The 19070-nt window shown below is 40.7% G+C and overlaps 1 protein-coding gene across 3 annotated transcripts in view; it reads right to left on the bottom strand.

Annotated features, from left to right (window-relative positions):
* The window catches only part of WASF3 (WASP family member 3), a 136307-nt gene that overhangs the window by 2266 nt on the left and 114971 nt on the right, over nt 1–19070 (bottom strand). For 2 of the 3 annotated variants that reach the window (XM_044249467.1, XM_044249468.1), the window contains exons 4-9: nt 17996–18130; nt 15698–15851; nt 12155–12272; nt 7263–7438; nt 2858–3124; nt 996–1363 (exon numbers count right to left, since the gene is read on the bottom strand). In XM_044249467.1, the coding sequence (XP_044105402.1) occupies nt 996–1363; nt 2858–3124; nt 7263–7438; nt 12155–12272; nt 15698–15851; nt 17996–18130 (1218 nt within the window). Of the gene's footprint in view, nt 1–995; nt 1364–2857; nt 3125–3962; nt 4130–7262; nt 7439–12154; nt 12273–15697; nt 15852–17995; nt 18131–19070 lie in introns of all 3 variants that reach the window. The other variant, XM_044249469.1, reaches the window with a different exon arrangement.

The raw sequence follows: 19070 nt of genomic DNA, 5'->3' as shown, positions 1-19070 counted from the left end.
TGTGATCACTCTTATTGGATGGGGCTAACAGGTATCCAAAAACAAGAACACTGTCCTACTATGACCCTAAGTTTGTTATCAGTGAGGTCGCATAGCTCTGGGACTTCTTTTCTTGACAAAATCAAAGTGTGTCAATGACGTTGGAGACATATGAGAAGGCTGGGCTCGGGTGCCACACTCGGGTCTGATTGGGGGCACTCAAGCCAAAAGCAGAGACAGTAATGTCCCAGCTGTCCTGCAAAGGACGTCAGTGCCGCCTTTCTCAATCCCTTCCAGACGGAAACAACAAGCCTGTGACCAAGAGATGGTGCAGCTCCCCACTGAATGAGAAGCTTCTAGGACATCTGTGCATCCTGTCAGTGACCCTCACCCGGCCTGGGCTGTGCCCCAGGGCTGAGAATAAACGGGTGGAACAGATGGTTAACGTGTGGTGCTGAGGGGATGCCAGAACGGGTGAGCGTCTGGGCTCCTCCATCCTGATTTGATCAGAGAGGCTCTATTTCTGTATGTCTCATGCTCTGGGGTTCAGTGTAGGGCTTTTAGCCGACAAAAGAATCTTGTTGCTAAATACATGCTGAAAAACTTATTGGCTTCGCGCATCAAGCTAAAAATATGGGAAGTCTAGGACATAGCTTAGGTTTTTAAAAATAACTCAATCATTGCTAAGAGCTCACTTTCTTTCACTTAGACATTTACCCCTGCAGTAGAATACAGAGAAAAGACCCAGTTAACCAATGATCATCTTTATTATCTATTTCTAATCAAGTACAGCTTTCCCAAATTCTCTCAATACTTTATTATTGTGTATTTATCTTGCACTGGCAAGAACAGGTCTCCTGTTAAGAAAACAAACTCAAACAAGCGTCCTTTAACCCTATTCTAAAAAACAGTTCAGTGGAGAGAGCAGTCATTTGAAGAAGACTAGGCTGTAGCTGGTTAGAGTCATAAAGAAGTCTCTTTCTAAAAGGAACGCTGTGTTTGAGGCGCTCACTTACCCATTCGAATGGCAGCAAGAAGATCACTTCGAGCATCACTTATGGGTGGCTGTGCTGTCTCTGGACGCTTCGCCTCAGCTGCAGGGGGGCCATGCATCGGGGAGGATGAGCGAGAAGAGCCTGCACCAGGAGGGCCCGGTGGAGGAGGCGGTGGGCCTGGAGGTGGTGGGGCTGTGACCACGAGCCCAGCGGTGGGAGGGTGAGGAGGAGTGGCATAGGAGGAGCCGGCAGAGGCAGGGAAGGGGGGCTGCATGGGGATCTGGAGGGGGCTGACGAAAGCAGTTTGTGCTGAAGGAATCATGGGGGGTGGTGGTGGAGGAGGAGGTCCTGAGGGGTTGTAATACTCAATTATCTGTGCTGGCAGCATCCTGACAAAGAGATGAAACACACGGAGTCATTACAACAGTGACAGAGCCACGAACATGTCCAATTCAGAGGCCTCCCCCAAACCCAATATATACCGTCCTCTGCACTTGAAACACTGCAGGATGCAAACATCCGCACTTTGGGCCAGTCATTTTTACATGTCTACATTATTCACTATGATGAAATTCACCTACACAAATGAGCCAGAAAGAAAACGCTGGTCTCAGGGTCCTAAGAATGAGCCCCTATATGGGGCTCCATGCTCATCGTGGAATCTGCTTAAGATTCTCTCTCTCCTCCCTCTGCCCATCCCCCATCCTCCACTTGCATTGTCTTTTTTTCTCTCTCTCAAATACATAAATAAATCTTTTTAAAAAGTAACTTTCTGTGGAAGGCTAAAATAAAACAGTTGACTGCAAAGGTTATGAACAGCAATTCAAATTTATCCTTCATAGTGGGCATCAAAGATGGGTGGCTCGCAAACTTGTCTTACAAGGGTCCTGTGGTCAGTCAGATTTGGAAAACTCTGTATTTTATACCTCATCCCCATGGAAATTCCTCAAGCCCGCAAGGCCCATTAGAATATAAAAAATCTTTGAAAAGTCCTACGCCTAAGAAGTCCACTTAATCCTACTGGACCACAGACCCTCTCTTTGCCAGATCTTTAATTAGGGCTTCACTCTCTGGGCACTCCCACACTCTGGGGACCCTTTAGGCAAAACAATGGAAGAGAACCTCTGAAAGCAGAGGGACATACATTTAGAAGGTGACACACACTGCTATGGACTGAAGAACACACACGTTAATGGAAAGACACATTCAGCTTTCCTAGGTACTATCCTGGAGGGGTGAACCCTTTAAAGATTACAGTTAATTCAGAAAAGAGAGGACAAAAGGCAGCCTATCAAATAAAGGTGAGTGCTTACGTTAATAAAGACGTGACCACAGGGCTCTTTCTTTAGGAGCTGTTTGGATTTTACTCAAGTGACAGAAAACAAAAGGGCCTGAGGGTAGGAGGTCTGCACATCAACAGATCAAGAGAGGGTATAGTCACCTATGGCCAAGTATAAGCAGGGGCTCCTGGAGGGCAGCCCTGGAGAGTTTTGTCACTTGTGACAGGAACTGTCTGTGGTTCACCCAGAACATATATACAGAGACCTGAGGGCTTGGGACAGGTTCACAAAAGCAGCACTTCATCCTTTCTCAGTGCCTTGGCTTAGCAATGCCTTCACACACACCTCAAAGCACTTATGAGGGAGTGTGTGTATACATGAATACAGACACAAACCTGAGACCCATCTGTAAGAAAAAGGGAACCAGAGTGACACTGGAATATTTCAACACAGACTTGGTCATGACTGGTACTATCTAAATCCAGGGATCCTTGGCCACATCTGGCCCCTAAGGGATGATTATTCAGCAGAAAGTTTTAGACCACACATAGCAAACTCCAACATGACAGCAAACAGAGGTAGAGGACAGGAGTCTCGAGTTACCCGTAGTCCGCCGGTGCCATGGGTGCGGAGGCCTGGGACCCCTCTGCGGCCTGTGGTGGGGGTGGCGGCGGTGGCTGCTGGGGCCTGTTTAGGGCCATGTGCCGCGCCGAGGCAGAGGGGGGTCGGTACTCATGCTCGGGGGCCTGGCTTGCTGGCCCGTGTGGTGGCGCATCCCCGGCTGCGTAAGAAGGGGTCACGGGCTGCGGGTGCAGAGAGTGGTTGGGAGTCGCTGGGTAAGAGTAATCCGTGACATCGGATGCATGCGACCTGATGTTCAGGAAAGGGGCGGGGAGGAGAAAGTCCAATTCAGTTAAAAAGATTCCCCGCAGCAGCCATAAGCATATTATGTTAATAATAACTTTGCCAATATACAGAAATCACACACTGATTTCCTTCACTCTGGACTCGGTCCAGCCCCGTGAGAGCTTCCGAGCAACAACAAAACAACTACTTTAGCAGCAAGCCCCAGTGTTACGTGGCTTCAGGGTCCCCGCGCTGAAGTGGATAAGTCAGACAGATCGGCAAGCAGGAGACAACAGAGCCCCATTTTCGCAATATTTCAGCGTGCTTTTTCTCTAAGAGAGAAGGCTACAAGGCAAATTCCATTTCATTAAAACACAAGGCCTAAGACAGAGGATTTCAGTGGCGATGGAACTGACAGCATATAATTAGATATTATAAAATGGCAGGTGAGCTGGATAAATATGAACAGTAAGAAGAGCGGAAGAAATCAAGAATGCAATTCAGTGGGTTGTAGTTTTCTTAAACAGAAGGACTGTATTTAGCCAAAAGAGAGAGAGCGCGCGGTGCAGTGTGGAAAGGGCTTCTTTTCTTTGCACGGCAGAGCGTGACACTCTGGAAGGAATGGAGATGTGGTATTAGATGAGCAGAGCCTGGGAAGATGCGGGGGCCACGATGCCAGCGGGACGAGGAGGCCTGGAGGGAGCGTGGCCTGTGAGGGTGGCGGCCACCTAGGTATTAGTAAGGACAGTGGCGTGTCCCTGGCCCGGGCTACAGGCCAGCTCTGGAGATGCGCGAACTGTCAGGGCAGCCAAAGCAGGGCGGGCAAGCTGAGGCTGGGGTCCCGGAGAGCAAGGTGACGAACCCTCTGGGCACTGCATCCTCGGTGGCGCCCCCTGCCTGCGCCAGCTCCTTGGCGTCACTCATGAACTCAATGCCCATTTTCCTTCTCTCCCACTCCTCTCTTCTTGTCCTTACTCTTCTCACATGTATTTGCTGGCTTCTGTGAGGGGTCAGCTTGTGTCTCTCTCTCTGGAGGAAACAGGCAAACACACATTGGGGAAGGAGGGGACAGGGTGGGGAAGACACCAACCAAGTTTCCATCTTTGAAACTCAGGCAGTAGCTTCCCTAACCGGAGCATCACACAGCAGAGAAAACTGTCCTAAATGACAAGAGCCTGCTTTGTTGTTGTTTTTTGTTTTGTTTTTGTTGTTGTTGTTGTTGTTGTTTGCTTTTTTTTCTTGCTGGATTGCAGTACAATAATAACTGGTAACTCACTTTTTCCCTCCTTAATTGCAGTATAAATTCTAGATTATGGTGTGGCTAGGGGTATGTCTCCTGAACTATGCAAACTATGCAAGGGAGTTGGAAATATTTAAAATTAAAAATTTTTAATGGGAGAAGATCTGACCTAGCTTTAGGTTTAACGCATTTTAAAAACACAAATACCTAAAACTCTCGAGTCACTGGTGACGTGCGCTTGACTCCGTGTGCCTATGTCACAGATTGTGTACGACTTTCTCAAGGAGACAAAGTTATCTAGCAAAATACAGAGTGCTTCTGACGAGAGGAGGAGCCAGAGATTGTAAACACTGTGGCGGGACTCAGAGTCCTACCTCAGTAAAGTGGCTCTGTGAAAGAGCCCCAGTGGAGCCTGAGAAAGGGGAGGACCAGTGGAGAAGGGAGTAAGGAGCAGGCAGTGAGCATCCGAGGACCAGAACTTCAGCAGGAGGGCTCTAGAGGGAAGGGCTCGGGGGAAGGGTGGGCTCGAGGGCTGCTCGGTGAGGGGGGCACCAGCGGGCTGGAGGAGAGGTGGGGAGTCGGGAGCCTGCTGGGGGGACAGACAGTCCCATAGGAAGGTAGCAGTCACCCACAGAAGATGCTGTACCAACGTGGAGATGAGTGGGATGAAGCTGAAGTGTCATGATCAGCACTGATTATCTGTCGCAGAAAAGAACATTGGTAAGAGTGAAGATCACATGGAAAACGGAGGAAGGGAAGTAAGTGTAGGCAGTGGAGACTCGGTGGGAGAATCATAAGACTCCCCTGGGGTCTTTTGGTGGACAGGTGGGTGGACAGGTGGGTCGTCAGCTGCAGCACAGGGCGTAGGACAGGAGGGGAGAGCACAAGGACACTTGCGCTGGAGTTCTCACATCTCCAGATAATGGCGAGAGAGAGCAATAGGCAAGCATGTCCATTCTCATTCTAAATTTATGCTTACAATCAAACCATTCCTGATTTACAGAGAAAGCAAAACTTTATCGTTAGTGTATGTGGATTGGGTTCAAACAGATTACTTACATGAAGAGATCATATACATGCCATGGAATCTGATATTAGATTTAACTCCACTAAAGACCATGTTTCTAAATAATGCTTAAGACATAAATATGAAATAACAAAAGTCAACAAATAAAAAACATAGAGCATGATTTCAATTTTGTAAGAGAAAAACATATATATGTACAGAAAAATGACCAAAGAAAGAAATACACTAAAAAGCAAACAGTGGTTTCTCTGGGTGATGGGATTATGGATAAGATTTTTATTTTTCTCTGTAACTTCCAAATATTAGAAGTTCCTCTTACTTTACAGTAAGAAAAAAACTGATATACTTCAGTAAAATAAAAAACAAAAGATTCTAAATTAAGGGATAGAATCCAAGTACAATGATGAACTTTAATCTATTATCTGTTACAGATTAAGAGGCCACAGGAAATAGGATTTGTGTTCTGAAAAATAAAAGAAATGAAGATCTATCTAAACAACATAAATACAAAAGCAGAATACTAAATGATCTTAGTAATCATTGATTTTATACCGAACAATCACAAGTGAATCTCAGATGCTAGAACGAACAGCAAACATTCAACTGAGGGATTAAAAAAACTCATTTTTCCACCTGTACCTACTGAAAGAAGAATATATATGGAGCATTATAAAATAAAGTATATGTTTAACATGAGTAAATAATCACAATCAAATTACTTGGGAGGGAGCACCCTGGGGGCTATCTATAATATTCAAGTACCCCTCCTCACCCGAAGACCTGTGAGCAAATTTGAATCATCATTATTATTTTCTGTGGACATAAATGGACATAGAGATTCACACCTGAGGTGAATGCTCAGTTACATCTCCAATAATTCTTGAGTACTGAACAGATAACAGCTTGTACAGAAAAACTGCCTAGAACTTATCTTCTAGCATAGCCAACCAGTGACTGACAGCCCTTCCGAGGTGGGCATATTTCTGGGCGTGGTAAAGTACCAAATATGAACTATCTTCTGTGTGCAGAGTCTGTGCTAGACACGGAGGTTATAGAGAGAAAAATTAAGAAAAAAGGACACAGATATAATGTAAGGTACAGGTTGTTGCTGTTTTTGAAACATTCTTGAGTCATATAAGAATTCTCTGTTCAAATTCTGAAATGGTGATGGAAAACTCTGAGGCTTCTGACCAGTGGGAGACCCCGACCTTACACAAGCAGAGTCGGGAAATTAAAGCCGAAGTATTAACTGACTAGTGAGACTCTGTTGTTCCGAGAGTCCCTTTTGCAACAAATGTGGTTTAGCGACCACATCATTCACCCCTGCAAGGAATATTTTTATTTAAATGCTTACAAATTCTTAAAGTAACTCCAACAGAATTCTTCTCCTGAAATTAGAATACATAAGATTAGTAAACTGAAGAAATAACTAACTCGTTGGCTCATCACTCTTAGAAAAGGTTTCCAGAAAAAATACTGAAGTTCTGTCTTAGGCACATCAATTACTACCTAATTATTTTTAGCTATCACGTGGCAAAAGAAATTCAACATTCTAAGCTAAAGAGGGAGAGAAAGGAGTAAACGATCATTAAAAATGTAAGACATTGGCAGTTATTAAGCCCAAATATAGCATCAGTGTTAAAAACACTACATCTAGGTTAATGGAACAATAAACGAGTTAGAGCAATGGAAAATCATACAAAGTAACCCAACGTACAATGAAACCACTTTCAAGTATTATTTCAAAGTCAAAAAAAATACATATAGTTAATTTTTAAGGAAAGTTTTTGCAACATATCATGGGCCATATAAACACCAAAGACACTGGTGCGTTTCCAACATATAATAAAACCAATTTACTACACAGAGGCTTTCTACAACACACGCACACACACCTAGTGTCTGGGGACAGGGATCCCTCGGAAGACGCTCCGTGGTACACACTCTGAGACAGCCTGTTGTCGGGTCTAAGCTCTTTGTCATATGCCATCATACTCCACTCCTGGCGCCTGTTTCTGGCCTTCCTAACCTTTTTCACCTCCCGGGTTGTGCCATCTATACGCTTTTGCTCCTGATGTGCAGGAAGAGAAAGTAAGCATGCCGAGACAGAAGGGAAAGGAAAAGAGCAGGTTAAATGCAGTTGTAATGAACGGGAAACAAGCCCGGCACACAGACAAGAGACATTCCCATTTCAGATCACACAAACGTTCTGAAAAATTCGGACACAGTATACATTCTCTTACCTGACATAGACCCAGCAGCAGTAACTGATACTTAACCATTTAACCTAAATAAACAGAAGCTACTCTGCAGCAGCTAACTCCAGGAACTGCTTACCATCATTTCTGGTAAAGAGTTCGCACCTTATTAGGCTTTTAGCTTGTTTTAATGTACTAGATCTTTTAGATCTGAATGATAAAGATAAGTGTCTGAGATACAGACAAATCACGTCCTACCACTACACACTTTTGACTGATGGTTAACATGCAATCATCTTTCACAAAGTAACTCAAAATACTCTATTGCCAGTTTCTAATAAGATTATTACAGAATATTTAAGCTAATCCTGCAACTAGCTTAACATGGAACAAAAACATGCTAAGAACTTACCTTACCATACTGAGAATCAGTCTGCTCCAGCCCTACTTTGCCAGCAAAAATGTATCCAGTAAAAACTTTGGTCCTACACAGGTGTTTCTCCAAAGGTGAGGACAGTTACTGCTACATGTGTATGTGTTTTTCATAATTCCCAAGTAAGAGGTCATGGTCTTTAAAGATGAGAACTATGTGCTTTTAACTCCTAGACTCCTGTTAAAGAACTCCCGCACATGGCTTTAGAGAAGACACATGAGCGCTAAGTGATCAGACCCAGGTGAGCTTACGCACCGGGTCAGGCGCTGAGGATACAAACAGCAGACAATCAAAAAGACAAGGAATCTGCCTCAGTGGAGCTTGCGGTCCAGTGTGAGAGGCCCAGAAAAAGACACAAACAATGTCCAGGTATAAAATATGGTAAAACATAAATGCATCGTACAGTGAATGGCACCTCATCTGGAAGTCAGGGAATGGCCGAGACTAGCCCCGTCATGTGAGCAGGCATCATTCTGCAAAGGAGCAGGGCGGGTGCATAGGCAGAGTGGATAGAATGTGAGCCAGCTCTGAGGACAGCAGCACATTAGGAGGAATGAAAGAAGGTACATGGGCAATTAGGGGGAAAGGCTCCAGAGATCTCAAAGGTAAGCCAGACCTTATAGGCGGGGTCAGAGGTGTTGTTCTTTATCCCAAGGGCAATGGGAAACTATCAAAGGTGAGAAGGGAGGGGCTGACACACTGCTGAAGCAATCTGAGAAGATCCTCCAGGTTGTGGAGAACAGATTAGAAGGGGGAAGGCAGGTCCTGTGAAAGGGTGGCTGATGATTCACGGTGGGTGCCCGGACGAAGCTGGCAGATGATGTGAACATGGAATTCACAGAACATGTATAAATAGTTAATAAAGATATGAAAAGGTATGTAGTGCAAATGAGATTTTCGTGGGGGAGGGATGAGTCCTTCAAAAGAAAATAATAATGATATGCAGGTCTGGAAGAAGTCTGTTTTAAGAGTGTAAACTGGTTCAGTCTTTTAATGGTCAGGGGGCAATTTGATGGTATCTTTCAAAATTTAAAGCTCATTATTTGTCTTCTAGAAGTTTACCCAGAAGACTTATAGTACCATAGTCCTATTGAGCAACTCTTCACAAGCAACCAAAGTATGTCCTAACACAGTAAGGAGTGAACAGTTAACGTAGCATGCACACCTTTGAGTACTACACAACTATTAAAAAGAACACAGGACATCTTTAATTATGTCAATATATGCATATGTCTGCATGTGCTTGAGTAGACATCGGGTGTGGTACCATTCTATGCATATAAAAGTGCTTTGTGAAGTGTATGCATATATTTATGAATGCTTTTTAAAACGTCTAAAAATGTACAGAATTACTCCTAATGATTGGTGACACCTGGGAAAGGAAAATCTTATCCTCAAATTTTCTACACTAATGTATTCACTTCAGTGTAACATGAGCGTTTTACAACCAGCATGCATTGCCCGTATACTTGTAGAGACCAAAAGGAGGGAGAGTTCAATGGATTTCAACATACCTCCTGATTAAGAACCACTGTAGTCATCAGTAACTGTCACCCTTACTTTTTAAAAGACGTATGCGGATGTGTTTAGATCAAGTGTTATGATCATCTACGACTTTCCTTACAGTGGTTTAGCCTCCAAATCCACTCATCATCATGCACACGAGACACACAAACACACACACACAAACACACGTATGCACAAACCGACTGTGACCAAGTGTTCACAGTCGTGTGTTTGTATTCCAACTACACTGGCTTCCATTAAAGCCCCTGGAATGTATCCAACTGTCTCCTAGCCCGGGACGATCCTAGCTGCCTCCACCTCTAATGCTCCTCAATTTGGAAGCTCCCCGCACCTCCTCTGCCCCAACTCCTCCAGCATCCCGGCTCATGATCATGCATGCACAGAGACACGCGCACACACACGCGCACACATATGCACTGACGCAGACTCTGCTTAGCGGACTTCTAACTCCCCACTGCTGGAGCTCAGTGAATGACACCACCTCATTTGCGATGTCACCCCCACACACACACACCTTGTCACTTCATCCACTCACTGCACACTGTACTTTCCCTTCACAACATTTACTAGGCACTGGAACTACACACTTACAACTACATATTTACTTGCATCATTTAAAAGATGTTTTTTAAACCAGGAAATGAAGTTCAGAAACAATGGATTTCTCATCCCCAAATTTTCTAAACTAATTTTTCCTTCAGAGAGAATTTTCAGCTCCAAACTGAAAGTAACCTGTTTTTCGGAAATCCTGGGAAACAAAGGATTAACTGGTCTCATTTTCTATTCCTACATAATACAAGATTTCGTGCTAGAATTTTCAAAATTCTTTCCCTCTTTATGATTTCCAGCGGGCTGCATGATTACTTAATGTTTGTTTCCCCCACTACATTGTAATCTCCATGAGGGTGATAATCCTTCTTCACCACTGTTTATCCAGCATGTAGAAGGCATTCAAGAAACATTATTATATAAGTGAATAAGAAACTCTTATCAGAATGTTATGTGTTGGAGGAATGTGTAATGAGACAAAACAGTCAAGGAAATGCTGTAATTTTGAAGACATGATAATCACCCATACACTAAGACTGTTTCCCCTGAAGAACACCACTAAAAAACTCAGATATTTTTGCCAAAAGTATCACTGAGAAGGGAAACCTAGAAGACCACTTAAAAGGACAGGCATGTTTTAAAGGAAAATACCCTTAAATTCCTGTTAGTGTAAAAAGGTGTAGGGACCAATGGGCCTTGAGATAGTTTGTTTCTTTTCCCGTCAAGAGACCAGGATCAGTTTGTTTTTTTTTTTTTCATTTAAATACTTAATACTTTCTTCACTTGGACACTTTCCAACTTCAACACTCAGCAGCCCTTCCAAGATTTTCCCATTCATCTCTCCACCCACAGCACAAGGAGAGAGCATGAATAACCAACCTTTGGAATTCTTTCCTGGACTTCAGTGGGAACACCTTACCCTTGTAGTCTGTAAACTGCTCCATATTCCCTTTCTTAAATCCCGTTTTCAAATCTTAAATTCTCTTCCATCCCAAACTGTGGCTTCTATGGTTCCAGTACATCTAGAAGCCTCCAAACATTAAGGCCACTACCCCACAACATGCTAAGATTTTGTCTTAAAAGAAAGCACTCTAAGATTTGTCAAGCAAACCAGGCGCTTGCTTTTTAAAAACACAGTTTACATATAAAAGTCTTGACAAATATTTGCCTTTGGAGAATTAACTCTCAGTAGGTTAAGTCTAATCTCTGGGCCCTAAAGGGGTAGTCCTTGAGCAAAGCATGATTATTCTTCCAAAAGTAAGATTATTCTCTTCCAAGAGAATCACATAATGTGATTATGTGGTCATAATGTGGTCATCAACCTTCAGATTTACAAGTTGACTGCCTATTACACCTCACTGAAAGGAATCTCATTGTTTGGTAAATACTATGCCCTAAATATACAGATCACACATGCCTTTCAATCCAATATGAACATCTCATCAAGGTGTTAATTACAGCGAGGTGGCAATGCACCAACTGAGAATGCTTTAAAGAGATGAGAGCAGGTGGGCGCCTGGGTGGCTCAGTGGGTTAAGCCGCTGCCTTCGGCTCAGGTCATGATCTCAGGGTCCTGGGATCAAGTCCCGCATCGGGCTCTCTGCTCAGCAGGGAGCCTGCTTCCTCCTCTCTCTCTCTGCCTGCCTCTCTGCCTATTTGTGATCTCTCTCTGTCAAATAAATAAATAAAATCTTAAAAAAAAAAAATAAAGAGATGAGAGCAGGTCATTATATCTGATACGAAATGTTGGCTGCTTTGTGAAATTTAAAGAGCAGGAGAAGAGTTGTAAAACATGGTTACAAACAAAAGTTCTAGTCACTACTTCTATCAAAGCAAAGCAAGTTTAGGGAACAAATCAGAAAGTATTTACTGAAAAACAGTATTACTGTGTTAGACTGAATTGTCAGTATCATTATGTAAAAAATACAACCTCTAAAAAAAAAAAAAATACAACCTCTACTTCTGCACTAAATTCAACATACCAACCATTTGCATTTGCATAAAGGACTTATTGACTTATTTCTAAACCAGGATCTCATTTCAACGTCGATTTGTGAGTTCCCATACTAGAATTATTTACCTTCTGACGCCTCTTCTCCTTCCTTTTGTCCTCTGTGTCCTGCAGCATTTTTTCTTTCCAAAGGTCAAAGAAATAGGAAGGATCAGTGTAGAACTTCAGCCCATCCTTTTTATCATCTCTGTAAATCAATGTATCACAAGTCAGGGGTGGGGAGAAGAGGTTGTTAGACATTTTCCTGTGGGGTGAATATTCACTCTATTTAACTCAAGAGATGATAACATCTGCATGAGGCATTTTGACTGTCCTACACATTCTCTCTGATCTCCTCATTTGAAGTAAAAAAAAAGGTGAACATGAAAGATTAGCAACTTTTTCTAGAATAATCACATAAAAAGTACTCTGGCTAATTTAGACTTAAGTATAAAAGTGCCTCAAAATCACAATATGGCTCATAAACAATGATATCTGATACCTCAATTATTTCAGGAAACGTTTTGTTTATTTTAAGAGGGGCCATCTTAAGGGGGATCTTAAGAGGGAGATGAATGGGTTCTCGATGTGTACAGATACTCACCTCTACTCTGGAGCTTCCATATTATTAGGATAAAAATTAGTAAGTACGCTGTCCCTTTTTCTTTTTATTAGTAAGTATGCTGGCCCAACATCTACTCAATTCGGAAAGAAGCAAAAACTAGTTCCCAGCATACTAAGTGTGATGGGAGTGGAAGTAACTCACAAAGAGAATTCAATGGTGACACTGCTCTTTGAAGTCTTGCCACAACCACTGTGGTCTAAAGACTATTTCAAGGATTTATATAATTATTCATCTATCATAAAACCAATGCAAATCCCAAGTTGTAATATAAATCAAAAGTAAAGCTCAGGACGCCTGGGTGGCTCAGTTGGTTAAGCAGCTGCCTTCAGCTCAGGTCATGATCCCAGTGTCCTGGGATCGAGTCCCACATCGGGCTCCTTGCTCGGCAGGGAGCCTGCTTCTCCCTCTGCCTCTGCCTGCCATTCTGTCTGCCTGTGCTCGCTCTCTACCCCCCTCTCTCTTTCTGATAAATAAATAAAATATTAAAAAAAAAAAAAGTAAAGCTCAAAATAATCATGACATGAACTAAATGCCCTCTAAGGCTAATGCTTTAAAAAAGGATCTGGCCTATAGACTACCTTCAGGAGGAAGCAGAGCATTTACATTTCAAGTCAGGGTTTCAGTAAGTCATTTAAGGCCCAAAGAAAAGCAAAATGAGATGAGGCACAGTGAGATGAGTATAAGAAAGAGTTTATGCCCCAACAGTAAATGCAAACTAACTGAACAAGCCCAGGGGGAAATCCTGCCTGCCCTTCCCTGATGCTCCTGCTATGCCATGTTCTGGGAGTTTCTCGTCCTCACAAACTATGGCCCAGGTTCCTCTGGGGGCTACTCTGGCCCAATCGACGGTCTGAAAATCACTAAATGGCAAGTTGCTTTACACTTTCATCTATGATGACTTGAAATCCTTCTTTTTCCTTTCCAAATTTCCTAACTGATAGGAGACCTCCATTACAGAGATTTTATTAACAACATTACTGTGAAAAAGAGAGTCTCCCAAAGATGCCAGGCCTTCCAAATGGAATGAAGATAGAGAAAAACTCAATAGTAATTTGTTACAAAATTTAAGACATATAAAATGCATACTTTTTTTTTTAAAAGAGGGAGCTAATACTTTAATGAAGGCAGTAGCTCATGTCAGTGAGCAAATATTAATCTCAACATAAGAACATAAGCAGGAATGCCCGGTGTTGATAGCAACCAAATAATTCATTTTCAAGTCATGCTCTCATATTCATATTAAAACTGTCCTTAGTGTTTTATATACCTCAAATATTTATTGTCAAATAGTACATTTAAATTTTTAGCACTGTTACTCTTAAACACACTATTAAAGAGTTAAAGACATTTTTATTTTCCATAAAACTGAATATACACATACAATATCTATGAAAGTTACTTCTTTTTTTATAAAATTAAAATTTTTCTATCACCACAAGTAGCTAATCATGATCTCAATTCATCAAAGATAAGTGGCCCACTAAGTTTTCTAAGCTTTTTCCTTTGGAACAGGATTATTTAGTGAGGTGTCTTAGGACAGTTTTAACAGGCCTGCCCTTGTGGCTTCTAGTGCTAAATAAATCTGAAATTGCCACCCCCCAATATGCCTATTGAATGAAAGTGAAATTGTAAGGTAAAACATCAGACTTACAATACTAGTATTCATATAGATTATTAATTTTTAGATGAGTTTGCCAAAACTTCCAGAAAAGCATACATGTTTCGTAGGAAACTGTGGCCCATTGGCCCTTTTCCATCATAGTTTCCATGGGATTTCTATTGATTTTTTTTTTTTTTTTTGAGAGAATCTTTCTGTCTGTGCTTAAGAAAAGAATGTAAAATGAGATGAGGCACAGGGCTTTATTAGCTTTATTAGCAGGGCTGCAATAGAGGGGGGGTCCAAACATCTCCTTTGGATCCTGAGAAGGAACAGGAATTCAGACCAAATATACTCTGAGCACTCCTTGAAAAGAACCAAAGGCCCAAGATGGCGGCACCAGAAAGAGAGAACCCATTCAGTGGTAAAGGGAGTCTGTTATCCAGTGGAGCTAGTCCTGGGGGCCGTCAGGACACCCTCTACCACACAGCCTGTGCTCATCAGAGGCTGCGGGAATGAGCTTACCTGGAGGGCAAAGGTGGGAGAAGAATAAGCTGTACGATGAAGGACAATGAGAAGGCATATGGAAAAGGGAGATGGGAAAGAAGGTGACAAAATATGGAAAGAAAACACTAACGTGGTAAGAGGTAGGAGAGGTGTTTTTAACAAGTATTTTCAATTGCTTAATATTAACTTTTTCCACCACCGATTTTCCATTCTTTTTCTGGAAAGTCTGGTCCTGATAATTTACCATTTTACAGTAACAGGTAAATTTGTTGACTGTATTATTCACTCTTTAAGAATCCCTAGCTGCAGCATGCATTTTTCTGAATTAAGTGACAAAAGTCTCTCAACGCTGAAATGCTGAGACAGGTATTTCGCTGCATGATAAATGAATTACGCAGTTCCTTTAAAACTGACTTTGAATATGAGGAACAACATAACCATACACTACATTATACAATGTGTAATTTTATAACTACTTGGACTGTGGAACTTTTGAAAGTTGATATCCTGTAGTGACACTATTTAGAAAAAAGTCCCCCAGGTTGAGTTATATAGAAATATTTAACTGTTCAGCAATGAGTGTCATTTGAGACATAATCATAAGTAGAATTTCTGATTCTAGAGTAACAAAATTCTACTTCAGATATCTACACTCAGGTATCTACAAAAGTAGCTATCTACTATAGATATCTACCAAAGCTAACATTAGAGCTCACACTTCTCTTGGTGAGTTAATCTCTATTTTGAAATTCGAAACCTTTAACAATTCTGTACTAGGAACTGATTTCGTTGTATATAATACCTGCAATTACTTTCAAAGTCTGAAAAAAATACGTCCACAGCACTGATCTCCTCTCTCAGCTTATCTAGACTAAAAAGGCACTGGGAATGTATGAAGCCATACCTGTACGGTGTAAGAATATTCAGAGGAGGTGGCTTATCGCTCTGGTTGTAAATATCAGCAACAGGATTAGGAATGCTGTTCTTTGAAACCACCTGCTGGTCTTGGACTGTGGAACTTTTGAAAGCTTTTTTCATGTTGATATCCTGTAGTGACACTATTTAGAAAAAAGTCCCCCAGATTGAGTTATATAGAAATATTTTAACTGTTCAGCAATGAGTATCATTTGAGACACAATCATAAGTAGGACTTATGATTCTAGAATAACAAAATCATGTTTATACTGTTCATTTAAAACTACACTTAAATAGCATGTATATTCCTTCCCTCTTGTAAATAAAGCTGTCCTATAAAATGAAGACGGATCACGTCTTTTCTCCTTCTGTAGTGATCTAATTATTTCTTTGAACCTAATATTAGAACATCATTCTTTATAATAGTGTTTTTCAGAAACCACACAGAAATATAGTTGAGCATAACAGGTATGTAAATACAAAGGTTTGGGTATCCTGGAGGAAAAAAATATTCAGTTAATACCAGTTGAATATAATACATGTAAAAAATACGTCTGCAAAAAAAAAAAAATGCAAATGTAAAAAACGCATGAAGTTTTCCTGACACTGACATTAAGGAACGATGGCAAGGTTTTTCAAAATATGTATAGTCCTAGAAATTAAGGAGCCAAATTTAAACTACACTCAGCGGTAAGAAAATCAGTGCTGATAATACTTACTTCTTATGTCTGTGCAACACTTTACATCTCATGTATTAACTCATCTAACCTTGACAGACACTTTTTAATTAGGCAACATGGTCCATTAACCGACCTGACCAACAGAGCTGAGAGGTGGGTATTAAGTAACTCTTCCAAGATCACCCAGCAAAAAAGGGCAAACTCAAAATAGAACAAAGATTTCCTAACTTGGTCACATGTTTTTTTCTACTATAAAATCCACGCCAAAGACAGTAATCAGGTAAATCTTGATTGGACGGAATTTTAAGGATATGAGATACAGTGTAAAATCTTATGAACTCTAGTGTACAGGTTAACCTTTTCAAGCACAAGGTTTATCACTGGTATTCCAATTACAAGATCCCACAAAGAAACTGAAGGAAGATGAGTAAATACTAAAAATCATTTGTGATACCAAGGTGAAAAATGAATGACTGGCTTAAGATGCTAAAATTTCTTATCGGAATAGGCCAAATAGCTAGCCAAGGTTTTACTTTTTTGAATAAAACAAATCTTAAAAATCAGATTAAAGAATGTTCATAAGGGATATTAAAATTCAATGCTCTACATTTTTGTCCAATTTCTAATTCACGAATTTAATATTGACCTTTGAAAAAGACCTGAACATGAGTAAATATATTTTTTTAAATGATGAGGGATGAATTCCCTAAAACACTACATTTTAAAAAAGAAAAAAACTTCCAGTTTTTTCATTAATACAACTATTGTAAGTCTAGTAGAAAAATCAGATACTAAGATCATTTTACTACAATAAGAGAAATCAAAACTACTACAAAAAGGTAAAAATAATTGTTAATCTGAACATTTTTCTCAAAGAAATATGAAATGCTGTATATTGTACTTTATTTTTACATATTTTTTTCTAGTGTAATCTCAGTCTCTCATCCAAAAGATACAGAAAGGGAAATCTTTAAAAAGGAATTGCTGAATTTTCATTTTATTGAAACTGTCACAATTTCAGGGTCTATCCTCAAAATTATTACCAGTTACCTACACAGTACTTACCAGTATTAACTTCATTTTACAACCATGACGCCTAAAAGCCATCAGTAAATGCTATTTATTGAGACGGTAAATCGCAGATCACCATGATTATTTATAGGCATCAACCCCAACAAGGGTAGCAGGCGGATGCCTTCATGCCTTCCCTCAGTCATGCTGTGTAAGTACCACCCTCCCTCTTATCCTAACCACATTTTTGGAGTGACTGTGATTTTTAAGTAAGAAAGTATCTTTAAAAGAACCACCAATGACATAAACTAGGGTTTCTAATAGCAAAAATATTCAAAGAATCCTTTAAAACAAATACTATATGTGTATATTTTTAAAAAAAGAGTATTGAAGGTATTTAAGAGGTAGACAAGATAAGACTCTTTAATTACTATCTTACCCAATATTGTGCCCCCCACCCCGCAATATTCCTCTAGAAAGGACAAGATGAAATATCAGCACACTACCCCAAGGAAAAAGCAGTGATTACACTGCAATTAATGACTACCGTCTTGTCAACATCACTTCTAGCTCATTGCTTTCATGCAATTACTTACCCTCTTCCACTGTTGAATCCAGCTGGGTAACTTTGACAGCAAGACGATCAATTCTGTCTTGAAGAGAATTTGCTCTGATGTAGAAGTTGTTAGCCTCATTAAACAGCTCACCAAATATGTCTTCAGCATGTTTGCCTAGAGAAGAAAATGAATGGAGAAGGCCATCTGTTAAGAAGTGCTGAAGCAGCCTTCACACGTTCTCGCTAATGCCGATTACTGTCAACATGTGGGATTTTGTGCAAATGATTATAAAAATAAAGTGTCACAGTCAAGGGCCTTCAGAACTTTTGAAAATGTATTGTGAATATTAACATCTATCTGAAATTGACCCAAAGTTGTATGGTTTTAGAATACCCCGAAGAGTATAGAACTTTCATTTAATTGCTACGTGAGCTATCACCAAGTTGTTTCCCATTAAACTTCTTTGGGAAAAAAATGACTCTCATTTTGCATAATTTACAAATAAATAGAATCTTGGGACCTTAACCTTCCTTTTACTTCCCAAGATAAAGAAATCATGTTGGTTTCTAAATTTGAGATTTTGCTTCATTTGCCATCAGAAACGTTAGACATCTTACGTTGTGCCTAACACTCTCCAATGGCATGAAACTGTTCTAACCTGTATTTTGAAATCTAAGGATACAGTGCAGACTCTGGCACTCTCTAAAATCAGTATTTTGTATTCGTAGTTAAATTTTCTGTATGGATTCTTGAGAATGCCAGACATAACTACTCCCACTTTTCTTAAAATGTAATAAAAAACATCTCTGAAAACATAGGAGTAAGTACCTGCTTGGATTTCCAAATCCTAACATCATTCCTTTATTCATTCAACAAACATTTAATAACTGTCTATCCTGAGTGTGCAGGGCATATTTCCTCTGCCAGAAAGAACCACTTTTTAAAAAAGAGACCTTAATTTTAAGAACACATTCTAGTTCACAGCAAAACTGAGCAGAAAGCACAGAAAATTCCCATATACTTCCTACCCTCCATACCCTCCCCCACTATCAACCTCACACATTTGTTATTATGTATTTGTTATAAATGATAAACCCACACTGACATGTTATTA

Source organism: Neovison vison, chromosome 5, assembly GCF_020171115.1.
Source record: "Neovison vison isolate M4711 chromosome 5, ASM_NN_V1, whole genome shotgun sequence".
Lineage (NCBI taxonomy): Eukaryota > Metazoa > Chordata > Mammalia > Carnivora > Mustelidae > Neogale > Neogale vison.
This window is presented reverse-complemented; position numbering and strand designations above follow the sequence as displayed.